This window comes from Fringilla coelebs (genome assembly GCF_963513975.1).
Source record: "Fringilla coelebs genome assembly, chromosome: 1".
In the NCBI taxonomy this organism is placed as follows: domain Eukaryota; kingdom Metazoa; phylum Chordata; class Aves; order Passeriformes; family Fringillidae; genus Fringilla; species Fringilla coelebs.
Genome location: NC_140028.1, coordinates 78,184,843 through 78,201,388, shown reverse-complemented (window position 1 = coordinate 78,201,388; position 16,546 = coordinate 78,184,843). Strand labels below are relative to the sequence as shown.

The window sequence follows — 16,546 nt, the reverse complement described above, 5'->3', positions numbered from 1 at the left end:
GGTTATCTGAGGACTGTTTGGAGTATGCATTGAATGAAACAAAAAACCTGTTTAAAGGTCTAAACTGAGAGGGACTGAACCCTTAGCTGCAAAGCAGAACATAAGCACAAATATAGCTGTTTCTTTAAACTACTCCATAGCCAATGAAAAATATAGGTAATTTCTCACTGGCTGAAATGCAATGCTCTGATTGCACTGTAAACAATAGTTCAAGAAATACAAATGAGCACAACAGTGATTAGAAGTTAAATATTATCTATTTGTTATAACATTCTGTTGTTAATTCATTTCCCTCCTATCATCATCTCTAAGTAGTAATTGATCATTAATGGAAAGATTAGGTAAATTGTTTTTAAACACTATAATTATCATCATAGTAGATTATTATTATTAATAATGGTATTTTACATCTGCTACCTTATGTAGAACAGGCACAAATAAATACAGTTCATAGATATTCAACAACCTTTGGCAGGAATCATGTCATTCATTCCACTACAATGTGTATTCTGTGGGGAGTGATGAAGAAATTATTCATTCAAAACACAGAGAGTATTTAGATTGGATGCATTAAATTACTCTCAGTAACCTTGGTATGTCTTAAAAGCCCCATGCATCTCCGCCTACTCTGATATTGGAAAGTAGCTAAGGGTACAGATTTAACAGCATGGGGTTGCCTTGCAATGCTTTGAGGATTGGTTCCAAAGTGACTCACTGACAACAGTTCCACTTGCTGTGTCACTATCAGTTCTGGCAGCATCTGCCTTTTTCCCTGAGGTCTTCCATCTAAGTAAGAAATCAACATATCCTTTCTGCCTCTAACCGTGGTGAGCTTACTTTCTGAAAATTTAGAGACTACAGGGCAACATAATGTGAAACAGACCATATGTAATTATCTAATTATAATCACAATAGTTTAGGCTCATGATTTTCAAAAATATCTAAGAACTGCAGTCGTATGCAGATTTTCAGCAGTGCTCCACTCTTTCTAAAAACATTAAATGGGATGCCCCAGTGCTTGCAACAATCCACATGGTCCTCATGACAGTAGCAGGAGCTGAGCTGAAGATACCAAGCAGTTTGTAACTGTCTTCTGTGAATCCAAAATATGTCTTCAGTATATTTGCAGAGAGAAAGCTATAAAAATAAAAAGAAAATAACAGAAATATTCTAGAGTGTATTTTTTAATTTTTGTCTTGAATTCATGACAACTATTTTATTCTTGGTGGCTTCTATGGAAAATTTGTTGAATTTGTAATTGTGACTGTCTAGTGCTCACAAGAGAAAGACCTGTAATTAGGGACTCACGACTTTTGCATTTTATTGAAAAATGAGCAGTATTTATAGTGAGAGCTTACTTAAAACACTTAAATTGTAAAACATAAGCATCACTTGTGATAAGCTGAGCATGCTTGCTATAAAAGTATAAGAGAAGACAAATGCAAAATACTCAATTGCCATCCCATTATATCACTATTTTCCTATCTATATCACACACTAAATGACAAGCAATTAAGGAAACTGCAGAGAGTAAACCAAAACTTGAAACAAAGTATAGGAAACTATTATAAACACGTACTTGATGATTTCACAATTTCATCTTTAGAAGTAATAATTTTTGGCCTCATCCTGTGCCCACATGGGGAAAAAAGTAATAGGGAGTTCAGGGAAAAAAATTGCATGAAATGTACTTAATGAGTATGCAAAAATCAAGTCTTCTCAAGGAGTTTTTTGAGTAACACATATGTTGAGCATGCTTTGTTTAGGTAATTTTAGGGATACAACTGAGGTTTGACTTGGAGGACTTAGAATAGGAACCTAATTTCCTTAGTCAATGGAGAGAGAAATTATTCTTCCAATACAGATGATTTAGAGCACCTGGCTTAGATCCTAAAGTAAATGGTTTGACATATTCTTAAGAGTGAATGAATTGCAGTAAAAGTTGTGTTATTATATCTTGTGCAAGAGTTGTAAAGACAATATGAAAAGGCTCCAGCAAGCTATTTAAGAATCAGGGATGTTAAGCAGAGCATTGCAAGCTCTATGTCCCATCCTTGAAAATGTACTTTTTATCATGTTAATGTTTCACATGTATCTTTCAATTTAAATTTTATAGAGGGAACAAGCGTATTGATTTACTTCATGGTGACGGTATGATCACCGGACTATTACCAACCAACCTACCTGATAAATGCCAATTACATGCATCCAGGGATTCTGAAAAAGGAAAGACATCTTCTCCTGAAAACTTGTTTCCATCTATAAGACATGGTAGACCTTGAAAATTCCTTATAACCACCATAGAATTTACATACAAAAAAATTGATTCAAGCTTTTAGACTATAAACCCCCAAAATTATTTCTCTCATTGGATTATTTTGTTTTGTAGTAATTTCTAATTAGTAGACTGGATATTAGCAGAACAATTCTTCATTGGTTATGATACATAATGAAACTGATCATGTGGAACTGGTTTGCCATGTAAGTGGAAAACCTTCAGAGTTAGAGAAAGCTACACAAACATGTGAATGCACTGGCAAAGTCAAATTTTTTCGCAAAAAGAGGAAGTGATAAAGGTGGCATCTTTCGTATACAACAATAGCATCAGGATTAAAGCAGTTACTCAGGAACTTGATTAGTTCTCCTCAGCCTGTTGGAACATGGAAACTCCATATTGTCTAGAACAAACTCTTCTTTATAAACTTGCGGAATGTATAGAACCTAGTATTTTCTTCCTCTCTTGGTAAAACTATGCTACCATACAAATATGATTTAAAATCTTCAAAGAAGATTATTATCCTTTCTTCAGTATTAGGACGCACAGCTAACTGTGCTTGGCTCAAAACAATTGCTTCTATAATTATTTCTACATTATGTTGCTAAATAGAGTACTCTCTGTTGCAACAAGTATTCCTTATGCAGCAACCAGCGCACTTTGAAGGCAAAAGCTGTGGGCTTGACTATCTTGAGATAAAAAAAATGAACGGGGACTTCCCATTTCCTGAACCCGTGCTCCAGCAAGGGGAATTTTCATGTCTGTGGAATTATATAACACATTATCAGTAGGAAAAAAAAAAAAAAGCAAATGATACTGAATATTTCAGTATACAAAAATTATACCAGTATAATGAATATAATTTTTCCTTTAGGCAGGTGGAAGGAGGAGGGCTTTAAAAACAGTCTGCTAACTCACCTCAGGGGGTGATAGAGGGTTGTCTCAGGAGCCAGAGAGAGCTGGCTCAGGAGCTGCCATCTCTGGGGAAGGTCCATCATGAGGATTGTCCTAAACTAGGGTAGGATCAAACTCAAAATGTTTTTTGTTTCTGCTCATTTTCCCTTGAAGTACTGGTGACCCTTGAACATCCACAATCTCTGCAGCATGGGGAGATGTATTCTTCCAGGTGTGGACTTCGGAATCCACAGAAAAGAACCAGAAATTTTTAAGCATAGTTATATCTAATGAGGCTGTAAACTCTTACTCGGAGAAGTGGGTTAAAGACTGGAAGGATCCTTTCCAGAACTGAAGTTTTACAAGCCCATCCCAGATCATGTGTGACCTGCATCAGGCACACGGTGACACAGCCTGGCTTTTTTTCCCCTCACAATGTCCCAGCCCCTCTGCAGGGCACAGAGCCACATCCAGGAAAGGAATGAATGCACCTCACTGCCGTGCTAAACCACATGTCCCTAGTTTTAGGAGCATATGCATCAGATGCTGCTATTTATTAGGCTAATCAGAGGTAGCTGATGTAGCAGGTTTAATATATTGACTGTAGGCTTATATATTTACATTATACTTTCCTTTACCTATTATACTGTAGTTAAAACACCAGTGAGAAAATATGAACTGTTGCCTTATGATTCTTCCGAAACAGACATAAAGCAATATCTTTGCAACCTGAATCAGGATAAAAATTAAAATGCCTTTGTAATGTAATTTAAAAAGAATATAACAATACGCTATCTGGTAAGTTCGGGGTTTGTTGTTTGTTTAGGTTTTTTGTTATTGTTGGGGTTTTTTTTTTGTTGTTAGGGGATTTTGTTTTTTCTTTGTTTTTTGTTTGTTTCTTTGGTTTTGGTTTGGTTGGGTTTTGTTTGTTTTTATTTTATTTGCTTTGGTGTTTTGTTTTGGTATATCTTTTTTTTTTTTGTCCTGAAGAAATATTAAAGATTTAGAAGAAAGAGAGATAACTTATTTTATTTCAGTGGTTTTGCCTTTAAGAATCATGCCATTGTGATCCACTGCAATGCAACACTTTTGCAAGTGCCAGAAAGCTGAAAAAAGTACAGCAAAGAAAAACCAGGAGGGCATAATCTTGCACAGTACAAGTATGGTGACAGATTAGAAAAAAAAATGTTCAAATAGCATTTACAGCTGTTTGAAGGCCATTATGCATTTAGCTTAAGTCCTTGGATGCTAACCTGGGTTATTTCTTAATGGTTGTTTTGCTGATAAGAAGAAATAATGGTTTTCATGTGCTATTCCTATCAGACCTGAAAAGCTTTCTGGTTAATGATGGTGTAAACTTCAAGTGTGGAGAAACAACAACAAAAAAACTCTTTTAAAGTAAAAAACAAACAAAAAAGCACCTAACATCTTGGTAAGTAAAAATCAAACCCGAGAACAGCTTTTGAGCCTTAAAAACTAAAACTAATCTAATCACGTCCGAGGAACTGTAAATGTGTGCTGCATTTCAGTCAATATGACTGATTACCTGTCACTTACTCAGCTCTGATTTCTTCCCACTGTGCGCTTTGGAACCACCTTTGTTTTAGAAACTCACAGGCAGCGAGTATGAATTGTTAGCTAACCTCTGCCTCATTTTCCTGAAAGATTTTGGGACTAAGCAATTAGCCCTGTCAGTTATTTCAACTTAAAAGCTTCCACAGTATCATCACTCATTTATTTTTATCATCCTCACTGGTGCCACTCAACATGAAAGAAAAATTCCTAACCAAGCAATAAAACAATATTTATTGCTACCAGCTTTCCTATACATGAAAATATCTTACTTGCATGCAATATATGTGACTAAAATCATCAAAGTGGGGAGCTAATTTCAGAGTCCTATTTTGTACTGCAGTATGTGGAAAGTCAGGGCTTTCTCCTTTGGTACATCCCAAAAGACAGGAGCAAACTCAGAAAACACATTTAAAAGAGATTTATGCAAGTAGAAGGAAGATTTTTGTTGGCAGAGAAGTCACATCAACAAAATTTGACAGAACTGTTTGAGCAGTGTAACCAGCTGCTGTATAAGTTTGTCTGAAGTGCTTGTTCCATCATTCCTGGAAGCTGAAGAGAACAAGGTTTTCAGGACCTTTGGGAGTAAAAGGCTATTACTCTGGCCTGTTTCAATATATCTCTATAGCAAATGGAGATAGTAGTGTATACAGGCAAAATGGACAATAAAAAATGAATAATGCTAAACTGTCACAGCAAGCCCACAGCAAGAAGTAATGTCTGCTGGAAACAGAAAAATAAAAATCTACAAAACTGTCTTTCTATCTCATTTGATGTATAGCATATATTGATCATTTCAGATGTCCTCCCTGCAAAGACTGAGCCTTTCTGAGTTCAAGAAACATTTGGACAACACTCTCAGGCACATGGTGTGGTTCTCAGGGAGTCCCTGTGCAGGGTCAGGAATTGCAGCCAGTGCTCCTGTTGGGTCCCTTCCAGCTCAACATATGTAGTGATTCTAGGATTCTATTATTTGAGGGTGGGGAGGAAGGGAATGAGAGTTTCATGGCAAATATTATATTCCCTTCAAGTTTTTCTGCAAGCTGGCAGAAATATACATGGTTCGTTTTCATTTATTTTATTCTGAAAGTAAGTTGTCACAGTAGAACAGTTAACAGCTTCCATGTGCTGTGAAGATAATATCACAGGAGAACAATGGCACTGTAATTACATACCATGTCTTCAGAAATATGACTCTTCCAAGGCTGAAGACTGCTTCAGAGTTTCAAATTAGTCTGGATGACCCCATCTTTATTGCTGTTGAATTTCTGGAAATGATGAAATGCCAAGTCATTGAAAATAACTGATAAAAACCTAAACAATGAGAAATTAGTAATTTAGTCTTTCTTTGACTCCATCTAAGTCCCATATGCTTTTCAGCCAGGCGAAATATTTTATAGGGAAATGTTTGTTTTAATGAACCTGAGTGATCTTCAGATCACTAAAAATAGATCAAGTTTTCAAAGATGGAAAAAAATCTATGATCATATGCTCTTACATTTCATTTTCACTAAATTTGTGGATGTAGCACAGCACAGCAATGGCTGCAGCAATGCTTTCTGTTATCTGGTATAAGTGCCTGTAAAAACCCAGCACGTCAGGCTAGGGCTAGGACTGTGTTGTGGAAATTTAATATAAGATTCAAGTGTAGATAAAGGCCTTTTTGGTCTCTTTACTTCATAATTTGCATAGCAGAGACCCACTAATACACGCATTTGTAAATAACTTTAAATAACAGGAGGATTTTTGATTCTATCATGAAAACCATGTCATTTTATTCTTTAGTCAGTCACTGAAAGGCATCTGAGAAATGGCTGAGACTGTCTTGTCATGACACCATTTTGTGTCATAATAATCCTTTTCTGCTGTTAGAAGAACACTAAGAAGTACAGTTTCCTTTAGCATGTTCCTTTGGAAAGAAAAGTAGTGAAATGATAATTGCTCAGTCTTCAGTAGCTCAGTCAATGGGTAATACAAACCTATACACTGTTATGTCCAGAAGTAAATGCTGGCACAAGCTGACTTTACTTACGGGGATTTTCTCTAAGAAAAAAGGCAAATTTTGCCTTCTGGTATACTTTGCATACTGTTGGCCAGAGAAGGGAAGTAAACAGAAGAGATTTTTTTCAGAGGCAATCAGACAGACAATTATAGTGGTACCATAGCTCAAATGACTAGCTCACAAAAGAGTAAGCCTGCTCATAATCCAGCAGTGCTAATGTCATTTTGTTCCTCACCTGAAAATATTGTGAAGCTGAAAAGCTGACACAGACTGCATTGTAAGGAGATAATGACAGGGAACATTGTCTGCTGTTTAATTCAGTGGCTGAATGTGAAACTCATCTATCCTGCTGTTACATAACATACAGCTTTTCAGAGCCTCATTTTGTGATGAGTGGCTGAACCACTGCCGGGTGGAAATCTCTGAGACATCCCCCTAATGTGTCTCCCAAGAGTCACAGGTGCCTGTCCTTCTATGCTGTTGAAACAGAGATTCAAATTTCCTCCTTCATGTCACATGTACCGGAACCGAGCAGGCACTGCCGATGTTTTCTGAAGGGGCTGCTCTGTGAGAGCTATGGAACATTGACCCAGGAAAACAAAATGGACTGAGAGAAATAAAATGATGGGGCTAGCTTTGTTGAGAGACAGGATGAAGTGAATCAAACATCCTGGGCTCAAAACCAGCTCCAAAAGTTCCTGGCAGTTTTGACAGCAGAAACTGCTACGTGATGAAAGGTGAGTTCTGCCTCCTCCCTGTAAACCCTGATCATGGAGGTGCTCACGGGCAGCTGAGCAAAATAACAACTTGTTAGAGATGGATAATGAGGTGATTGGCTCTCGCAATTAAAAAGATAACTATGTGCGAATATTAATAAAAGGTTTAGTGATGTACAGTTATGTTATTGGAGTTTAGATGTCCTCTGTTCTCCCCATAGTTCCCTTTTCCCCCTGTATTGTTGCCATCAGACAGCCGGGGTTGTCTAGGACAGGTAAAAAGAAGGGGGCATGTGTGTGCCTTGCATGGGGCAGTGGGGGATGGAAAAGCTGGGTGCTCAGGGGGTGCAGCATGGCAACACCTGACCTACAATCAAGTTACAAGAAAGCAGTCTCCACCGATAAATGGCAAAGAACTGACTGAAAGACTTTGGGACTTTTATACCCAAAGGGTATAAAAGACTGAGCATCCACCTTGGAGATGAACCAGCTGCGTGATATGCACAAGGGGCAGCTCCCAGCACTGCAGCTTCTTCCTGATGTAGTCCTTTGTTGCATTTTGCTAAGGTTTAATAAACCTTTTTAAATTTTCAAAATGAGGAGTTTTCTCTCACAGATTCCAGCGAGAGGTGCAGCTAAACAGGGGATACAGACACTTCAGGAGCAGTGAAATAGGTCAGGGCACCATGTTACAAGCCCAGGCCTCCTGCTACTGCTGTGGCTAAAATCAAGGCTGCCTCGAAGCACGTTGGACTTTTACGTTTAGCTCTATTTTGTCTAGCATTTTCCAACATGGTTGTTCAGCTGAATGAAACCATTTTCTCCTTACATGTCAGCAGCAATACTTATTTTAAAGTGTGTACATTTTTTTGGTGTTTTTCGGTTTTTTTTATTTTTATTATAGCTTGTAGTAAATAATCTCAAAGCAAAAGTGTTCTAAGCTAAAAATTGTTTAGCTCTGAAATTTTAGTAAGAGCACCCTCTGGTGGTTTATGTGTGAACAATACTCTGTATCTTCCAAAAGGAATTGTACATTTATTTATAGTGCTGAATTTAAAAAAAATGGGTGAAAAATTTTTCCACTGAATTCTTCCTTTCAATCAATGTGAAAGTCATAAATATATTTTCTAAAAAAAACCCAACAACACAAAACAAAACAAAAAACCCCAAAAACAAGCAAACAAAAGGACAACAAAATTAAAAACAAACAGAAAAACAAACAGAAGGAGGAAAGTGTTTAAAAGCATGTACTATCTGATTGTACTACTGTCTATAAGTACAATTTAATTTAAGAGTCAATCACGTGAAGAATTAAAGATAGAAATATAGATATTAAAGATAGAAATGTAGATAAATATCTCAAGTGATATAGATGCTAATGCCTTTACAGTTGCAATGGACAAAATCTAGAATGTAGGGGAAGTCAATAGATAAAACAGGAATATATTTTTCCAAACCTTTGTTGTTTTCATCTCCTAATTTTAATTAGATTATTTAGGTCTTTTGATTTTGCCCAGGCTCCATTATTTTAATCAGAAATACATGTTTTAATTACCAAGAAATCCCAAGAATGACAGTCTACCACTTTGTCACAGGTATCTTCCATTTAAAAGTACCTGAGACCTCTCACGTTGGCTCTGCTATTGGACGGATCAGAGCTGTGGACCCTGATTTTGGGAAAAATGCAGAAATTGAGTACAACATAGTTCCGGGAGATGGAGGAAACTTGTTTGACATCACGACAGATGAGTACACCCAGGAAGGAATCATCAAATTGAAAAAGGTATGTGGCACCAATGGGTGGATGTGCCTATGACTCAAGGGGTAAACCAGGTAAGGGAATGAAAGGTTTCACAATTTTATGTCGTAAGTAGCTCACAGAAGTAGTGCTACGTAAGTAGTTTATATCTCTATTTGAATCCACGGTTGTGATTTTCATTTTAAATGGCATTGCAGTTTAGTCTTTCATTTCACATACAATTAGGTGTGATGTTTTATAAATGATGTCATGGTGAGGAAGTAATTATAATCTCTGTCTAGAAAGTACAATTTCTCTGTTTGGGAAGTTTTCTACCTAAAACCATGCAAAAAACCAATTTTAATTCAGAGCATGGAATGAAAGAGTTTTATTTTATGTTAGATAAAATGTAGTACATTTTGACTTATAAGCATTCTATTTTGAAAAGTTTGACTTTGTGTTTGCTATTTTGATAATGAATATTGTAAAGTAAAGGCGAACATTGTTTTTATTCAGGGTAGAAGAGTCCCAAATGGCAAATAGCCATGTCCTACTTGCAAACTTGTGACAGTGTTCCAAGTAGCTGGTTATAAGATACTCATGCAGGAAAACACACTGCATCTCAGTCACTGATGTTGCTTTAGTACACTGGAATAAATTCACGATTACTGAATTCATGAATTTCAAAGGTGGAAAGGGTGTTTTTCATTTAGAATTTAGTGATAAAAGCACTGAATAGAAGAAATCGACAAAGGGAATTTCCCATTTTAACCAGTTATTATTTTCTGAGCCCAGGCATTTACATATACACCAATGATCGACTTGTTCGGTAGAAAGAAATCTGAACCACAGGTCATTTTGGAAGGCACAGTTATGTTTTATAGACAGCTCAGGCTTGTCGGTGTAAATTTTGTAGAAAAACAAAGTATTAGCTGAACTCTTCACAAGGGTCTTGGAAGGAAAGAATTCTGGACATGTATATTAAGATAAGCTTTAGGAAAAGTGAAGCTTTAATTCTAAGAAAATTTAGAATGCTGGTGCTTAACTTTCCTTGGCTCTGACCATTGATCTATACTTGCATTATATCCATTCTAATAGTCCTGACTTCAACCTCCTGACCTGGGAAATAGTAAATTATCCATGGGTGCATTAAAGAATAAGATGATGTCAAGTCACTGACTCTTCTGCTAGTTTTAATGACATAAAATGGAAGCCACTATACTCACAGAAAGTAATTTGTCAATGAGACACAAACTCTTTGACCTCTTAACAGCCCCCCCCTCTTTTCTGACTAAAGGTTTGAGTGTTCTGTTTCCTCCTAATGGGAATTTGTAGACTTTGTTTCATTTTTAAAAACCCTCCCGGTCACCTTTTTCCCTCCATGCAGATGACTCAAAAATGGGTCCATCTGGAGCTGTCAGGCTGAGCAGCTGCATACCCCTCCATATGCACTGCCAGTTGGAAAATACAGTAAGTAGGAACCATAAAAAAATTAATATATCATCATCAGGAACAGGTTTTTGATAGAATTCACTTCTCCTTGCATTAGTCCTAAGCCTCCTCTGTTCTTCTTTTTCTTTTTTTTTTAATACACAACAGTAGAATTTTCCATACTTATGGTTAATTTTATTTATTACTCACTGCTGGTTGTCCAGGTTGGCAGTGATGATGTTGATAAGAAGTGTACCAGGGTAATTAAAAGGGAACTTCAAGGGTTTGGGTCAATTGGTCGATGAAACAGGAGTGCAGGCTGTGCTCTGCTCAGTTCTTTCAGTAGCAGAGATGAATTATGAAAGGAACAGGAAAACCCATGCTAACAATAAGTGGTTTAAAGGCTGGTGCCATCAGCACAATTTTGAGTTTTTTGATCATGGGGTAACTTTTACAGCACCAGAGTCAGATGGGCTCTATCTATCTAACAAGGGCAAAAGGATTTTAGCCCATGAGTTGGCTGATTGAGAGGCCTTTAAACTAGGTTTGAAGGGGAAAGGGGATGAAACCAGGCTCTCCAGAGATGAGCCTAAGGGTGGTAAGCCAGAGTCAGGGGTGAAATCAGCCCAGCTAAAGTGCATGTATGCTAATGCTGCACAGGCAACACACAAGAGGAGTTGGAAGCCATGGGACAGAAGGCAAGCTGTGACACAGTAGCCATCTCTGAAACATGGTGGGATGACTTGCATGACTGCAGTGCTGCAATGGATGGTCAAAGGGATGGGAGAGGAAGGAGAGGTAGGGGGGTGGCTCTGTACATTGGGGAGTCTCTTGACAAGATAGAATTTGAGGTCAATGGTGATGAGGTTGAGTGCCTAAGGGTAAGGATCAGGGGGAAAGCCAACAAGGCAGACATCCTGGTGGGAATCTGTTATAGACCGCCCAACCAGGATGAAGAGGTGGATATATTATTCTGTAAGCAGCTGGAGGTTAGAAGATCATCAGCCAGGTGTGGGGCTCTGCTAGCCCTTCTGTTTACAGATTGAGAAGGGTTGGTGGGAGATGTGGTGGTCAGAGGCTGTCTGGGGTACAGTGATCATAGAGTTTTCAATGTTTGGTGAAACAAGGAGGGGTATCAACAAGGCTCTACACGGACTTCTGGAAGGCAAACTTCTTTCTCTTCAGGATGCTGGTCAAAGAGTACCTTGGGAAACAAAGGGGTCCAGGAATGATAGACATACCTCAAGAAAGAAATCGTGAAAGTGCAGGAGCAGGCTATTCCTATGAGTCAAAACATGAGCTACAGGATGAGCTACAAGAAAAAAAAAAACGACAAAAACTGACCTGTCTGGACAGGGAGCTTTTGAAGGAACTAGGGAGAAAAAAGAGGTTATCTAATCTTTGGAAAAGTGGGCAGGTAACTCAGGAAATGATTAAGGATATCATTAGGCCATGCAGAAAGAAAATTAGAGAGGTGAAGCAAAAAATAAAATTGACACAACCTGATTTGACCTTGTGAAATTATGCAAATATTTAAGTATGTATTTAAGTATTTTAAAAAATGAAAGTAGGTAAATGAAGAAGACTGAAACACTCCATTAAAATTATAAATAATAAACAGTGAAAGCCACTAATAAAAAGTGCTATATGCTTTAAATACATGTTCACAATTTCTTCTCAATTATAGCATATTCTGTAAGCATGTGCTGTAAGTGCTGCAGTAATTCAGTTCTGAGCTACTTCAAAATCATTTATAAAATTTGCTTTTATTTTCCCTGAAAAATTTCTTGCAGCCAGAAACTGTCCATCACTTCACAGATGCTTTTTTTTGGTCTGTTATTATGCAGAAAAACATTGAGAGATTTCTATATCAAAATTGACAAAAAACAAAGCCTTCCTGGACTACCTTTACTTTTGGTGGAAAATACATTTGATGAGAAAAAAATTGCACAGACTAAACTATTCACTGTAGCACACTAAGTGTGTTGACAGATGCAGAAGGCCATTCTCTGCTTCAGGGATGCCATTCTCTGCTTTGGAAATGGGTAAGAACAGCTACAGCTGCACAAGTTGCAGACCTTAAAAAATCTGTCTTGGTTGCTCTTTTTTTTTTTTTTTTTTTTTTTTTTTTTTTCTGCCATGATCCTATATAAGTCTGATTACTACTACTCTTGTGCTAATTACATGTATTAAAAATGAAATGGCTTTTTTTATATTCTGCTAAATAAACCATCCGAATGCCATCTATCTCCATTGTGTGGTTAGTTCTGTATTTTTTTTCCTCTCAAAATAAAAAATAAAGGAAAATAATATCCCTAAAAAGAGGGGAGGTAAACTTGGCTTAAGGGTAGTGCTGTACACAGTTCTCTGTAAAAAGTCAGAAATATTGCTGTGTTAGGAATAGAATTATAATTCCCTCCCTTGTCTAGTGTTGTTTAATAAAGTGTTTATTGCATTTGGTATTTAGATAGCATCTTCTATTTTACCTGAATCTTCAGCAAACTACAGTGGATGCAAGCTACAATAAACACAGTGACAGAAGGGGTCATCTCCTTCATGCCAGACTGTAATGCCTCAGATGCATCAGTCCCAGGCAAGGGACTGATTTTGAAATCTTTTATGACCAGGTATAACAGTAAAGGAATATAGAACGTTCCAACCTCCTCTGAAAAGTTGTCACTAAATTTATTAAACCAAGGATGAGTTTATACAATACCCCCATTTTGTGCAGAAGCCTTCTAATTAGCTCAGCATGTGCTAATCCAGAAACTGAGTAGGGTTCAGGCACTGAACTTGTTCTGCTTGCTGACATCACTTTACTAGTTTGTGCAGTGTTTATTAAACCTTGGAAAACAACTGTTTCTAAGCTCCACCTGTTGTGATCCTACACTGCTCCACTATACTGGGTGAACTTCTCCACATGGTTCAGTGGAAATTCAGGGGACAAACACATCTAAATTTCTGAAAGTTGTGCACCACGACTAAAACTAACTGATCAGATGACAAAGCTGTGGCCATGAAATCCCAGCATGTTGCACAATGAGAAACAGTAATGAGAAATCCCACATTGCACAATGAGAAACAGTAACTTTAGTGATGATAAAATAGAAGAAACTGGGGGACAGTGAGAACGAGAAGCTGCAGGGATGTATTAGGAGTGTGTGCTTCCTTTTAACCTCAGGAGGCTTTTTAAAAGCCTTTAATGCAGTCAGTAAATAGTGCTTTCACTGTGGGCTGAGTTCCGCTGTGTTGCTCATGGGACAGCCCATGTACATAGCTCTGGGATGTTGCTGAAATGTAAGAGCAGTCTGAGAACATCTGTACCACACAATAGTGAGCATAAGGCAGACTCCCAATGTCCTTCAGTGAGAGCTGTGTTAAAGCTACTCCTTGTTTTACTACCAAAACTGTACAGACTTCTCATCACACGCCACCCCACTCTTTCTTTCTCCAAAGGCAGGGAATTTCCTCTGCAAGTGTGAGCACAGGCACTGTCTGCCTGTAATCATAACTCTTGGGTTTGTGGGAGTAGGAATAGTGGTTGTGCATTTTGAGGAGGAAGAGCAGGTGATATTAAGTCCTTCAGTACAGGCAGAAAGTGAGTTGAGAGCAGATACAAAGAACCACAGGAAAAGTAAGGAAGAGGAAAGTCCAGTCTTTGGAGTTTGTGGATAGAGCTGTTTGGTTTGGTTTTCCCTGGAACAGGAAAAGACACCTTCAGAAATGGGTGAGATGCTTGAGAGCAGCAAACAACTGAACCCCTGACACTGGTCAGCTTTTCCCCTTCTCCAGGTATAGAACAGACATGTATTTTGTCCACTTGCCATCAAATCTTGAAATACTCACTACCGATCTCGATTTTTACTGTACATTCTCAGCTCTAACCAATGCATGCTCCTGGTTGATCTAGAGCCTCCTTTACTAAACCTGATCTGTAATTAGCACTTTGTAATTAGCACCACTTATTTCCTTATGCTTTTTAGAATCCAGTGCAGAACTCCAGTTAGTGAAACTTAACTGCTCATACAGAAATTGTGTCAATGCACAGCAAATTGTCTTATGCCAATATTTAACAAAATGCATAGGTGCTCAACCAATTTGAAGGGGAAAGTGTCCAGCTTTTGAGACCAGCACATATGACCCAGAGGATTCTGCAATTGCACAATGCTAGTATGAAGTCAAGCCTAAGTTGTTATGCACTTCCTGTCAACCCAGTCCTACTATCCATAACTATCCATATGTCCTGGGGCTTAAAATCTCATCCCAAAATATAGTTTTTCCATCATTGTAGGTGAAAGCCTCTATCAGAAACAATACTCTCTTATGTTAGAGAGTATTTCTTATGTGTGGATATCTGTGGATAAAAAGCAGAAATTTCTGGAATTTCCAGTCTTGCCTCTTTGTGAAGCAGAACAAGCTAACAGTGAGTTGTGAGCAATTCTTTTGTTGTGGGTAATTCTTTTTCCACCCTTGTTGTGCTTATCATTAGAATTAATTATATCTTTCAGACCATTTTTTTTTTAGTTCTTTGTTATTTCTCTCTTTTTCCCGCTACAGCAGCATTTCTTAACTTCTGCCTTAAATGTGGAAACAAGCAATATTTCAAAATATGTTTATTTCTAATACAGAGCTGTTTTGGTCCTGTCCTAGTCATACTAAGTCCATTCATAGTACTTAGAGTTGCAAGATAAAGTGATTTGTCAGTATGTATCTGATTTGGGGATTTGTAGAATGGCTTTGCTGTGCACAGGTGTGTATATGCTGATAGCACTTTACTAGGCAAATATACAGAGCAGCTTGTAACCTCAACATAGGAAAAAGCAGATGAGGACAAGTTGAGCCAAATACATCTGTTCTGTCGGTGGTACTTAGAATATCAATTAGAAATACTCCAGCTATTTAATAGTTCCCAGTTAATAAGCTATCACTTTACTATTAGCAAATATGCTGTTTACTGCACACAGAAAAACCAAACCAAAACAACAAACTTTGCAAAATAAAAGCCTTATTCAAATTTATCTTCTGCATATAATTACTTTTATAGAAGGAATACATATTTCTCTTGCTTATTAAAAAAATCTATGAAGTTACTTTATTAAAATCTGTTTAATTGAAAGACATTTCAAGAACCTTACAGGGCTGGTATTGGAGTTTTTTGTACAATTCAAACATTTTACTGTGTTTATTTCCTTAGCCCCATTCTAGATTCAAAATGAAAATGGGACTTAGCACCCTCAGACAGCTATTATATAACAGCAAAACACAATGATTTTTTTTTTGTTTGTTGGTGTTTGTTTCTTTTTCTGTTTAGTAACAAAAACAGGTAAAATATTGTGTGGACCACTCAATAACTTGACAGATTTTAGTGATATCTACTAAAAATTAAAAATATAATAAAATGGTTTTTAAACATGTTTTAAACCAAAAATCAAAAAATCCAAGAGGTTTTGCCTGAGACCTATGCAGACATTCAATTCTACTGTTTTCAGGCAGAGTCTGGACAATTCAGAAAAAACCCTAAATCTTAAATTGTCAATGCTATCTGTATGATTTAACTGTTCAAATATGAGTAAACCAGAACTGGTCAGGAGATTGTAGCTGCAATCCCCATACAGACAAGACAATAAAACCATACTCTTGTTGCATCATATACATTGTATAAAATCTTTTTCTATTTGAAATTAAGTCCTAGATTTGCCACTTGCAACATTTCCCAACTCTCCAAACTTTTAAGTTGCAGTTTAGCCTCACTTAAGCTAAAGGCTAATTTCTGCTATTTTGTGGGAGTCTGTCACTGATTTCTTTCTCTCATGATGGCTCATCACTTTCAACCTGTCTCTTCTTATTTTGACTGCCATCTGTGCTTTGCACTGGCCACATAATCTCTTACTATAGTTGTCATCAGACCCATAGAAAAA

At 37.3% G+C, this 16,546-nt stretch overlaps 1 protein-coding gene across 2 annotated transcripts in view; it reads left to right on the top strand.

The window, feature by feature from the left end:
• CDH12 (cadherin 12) overlaps positions 1-16,546 on the top strand; it is a gene marked incomplete at both ends in the record, with an annotated part of 153,422 nt that overhangs the window by 96,775 nt on the left and 40,101 nt on the right. For both annotated transcript variants that reach the window (XM_084212733.1, XM_084212732.1), the window contains one exon: positions 9,055-9,242. In XM_084212733.1, coding sequence (XP_084068859.1) covers positions 9,055-9,242 — 188 coding nt within the window. The remainder of the gene's footprint in view (positions 1-9,054; positions 9,243-16,546) is intronic.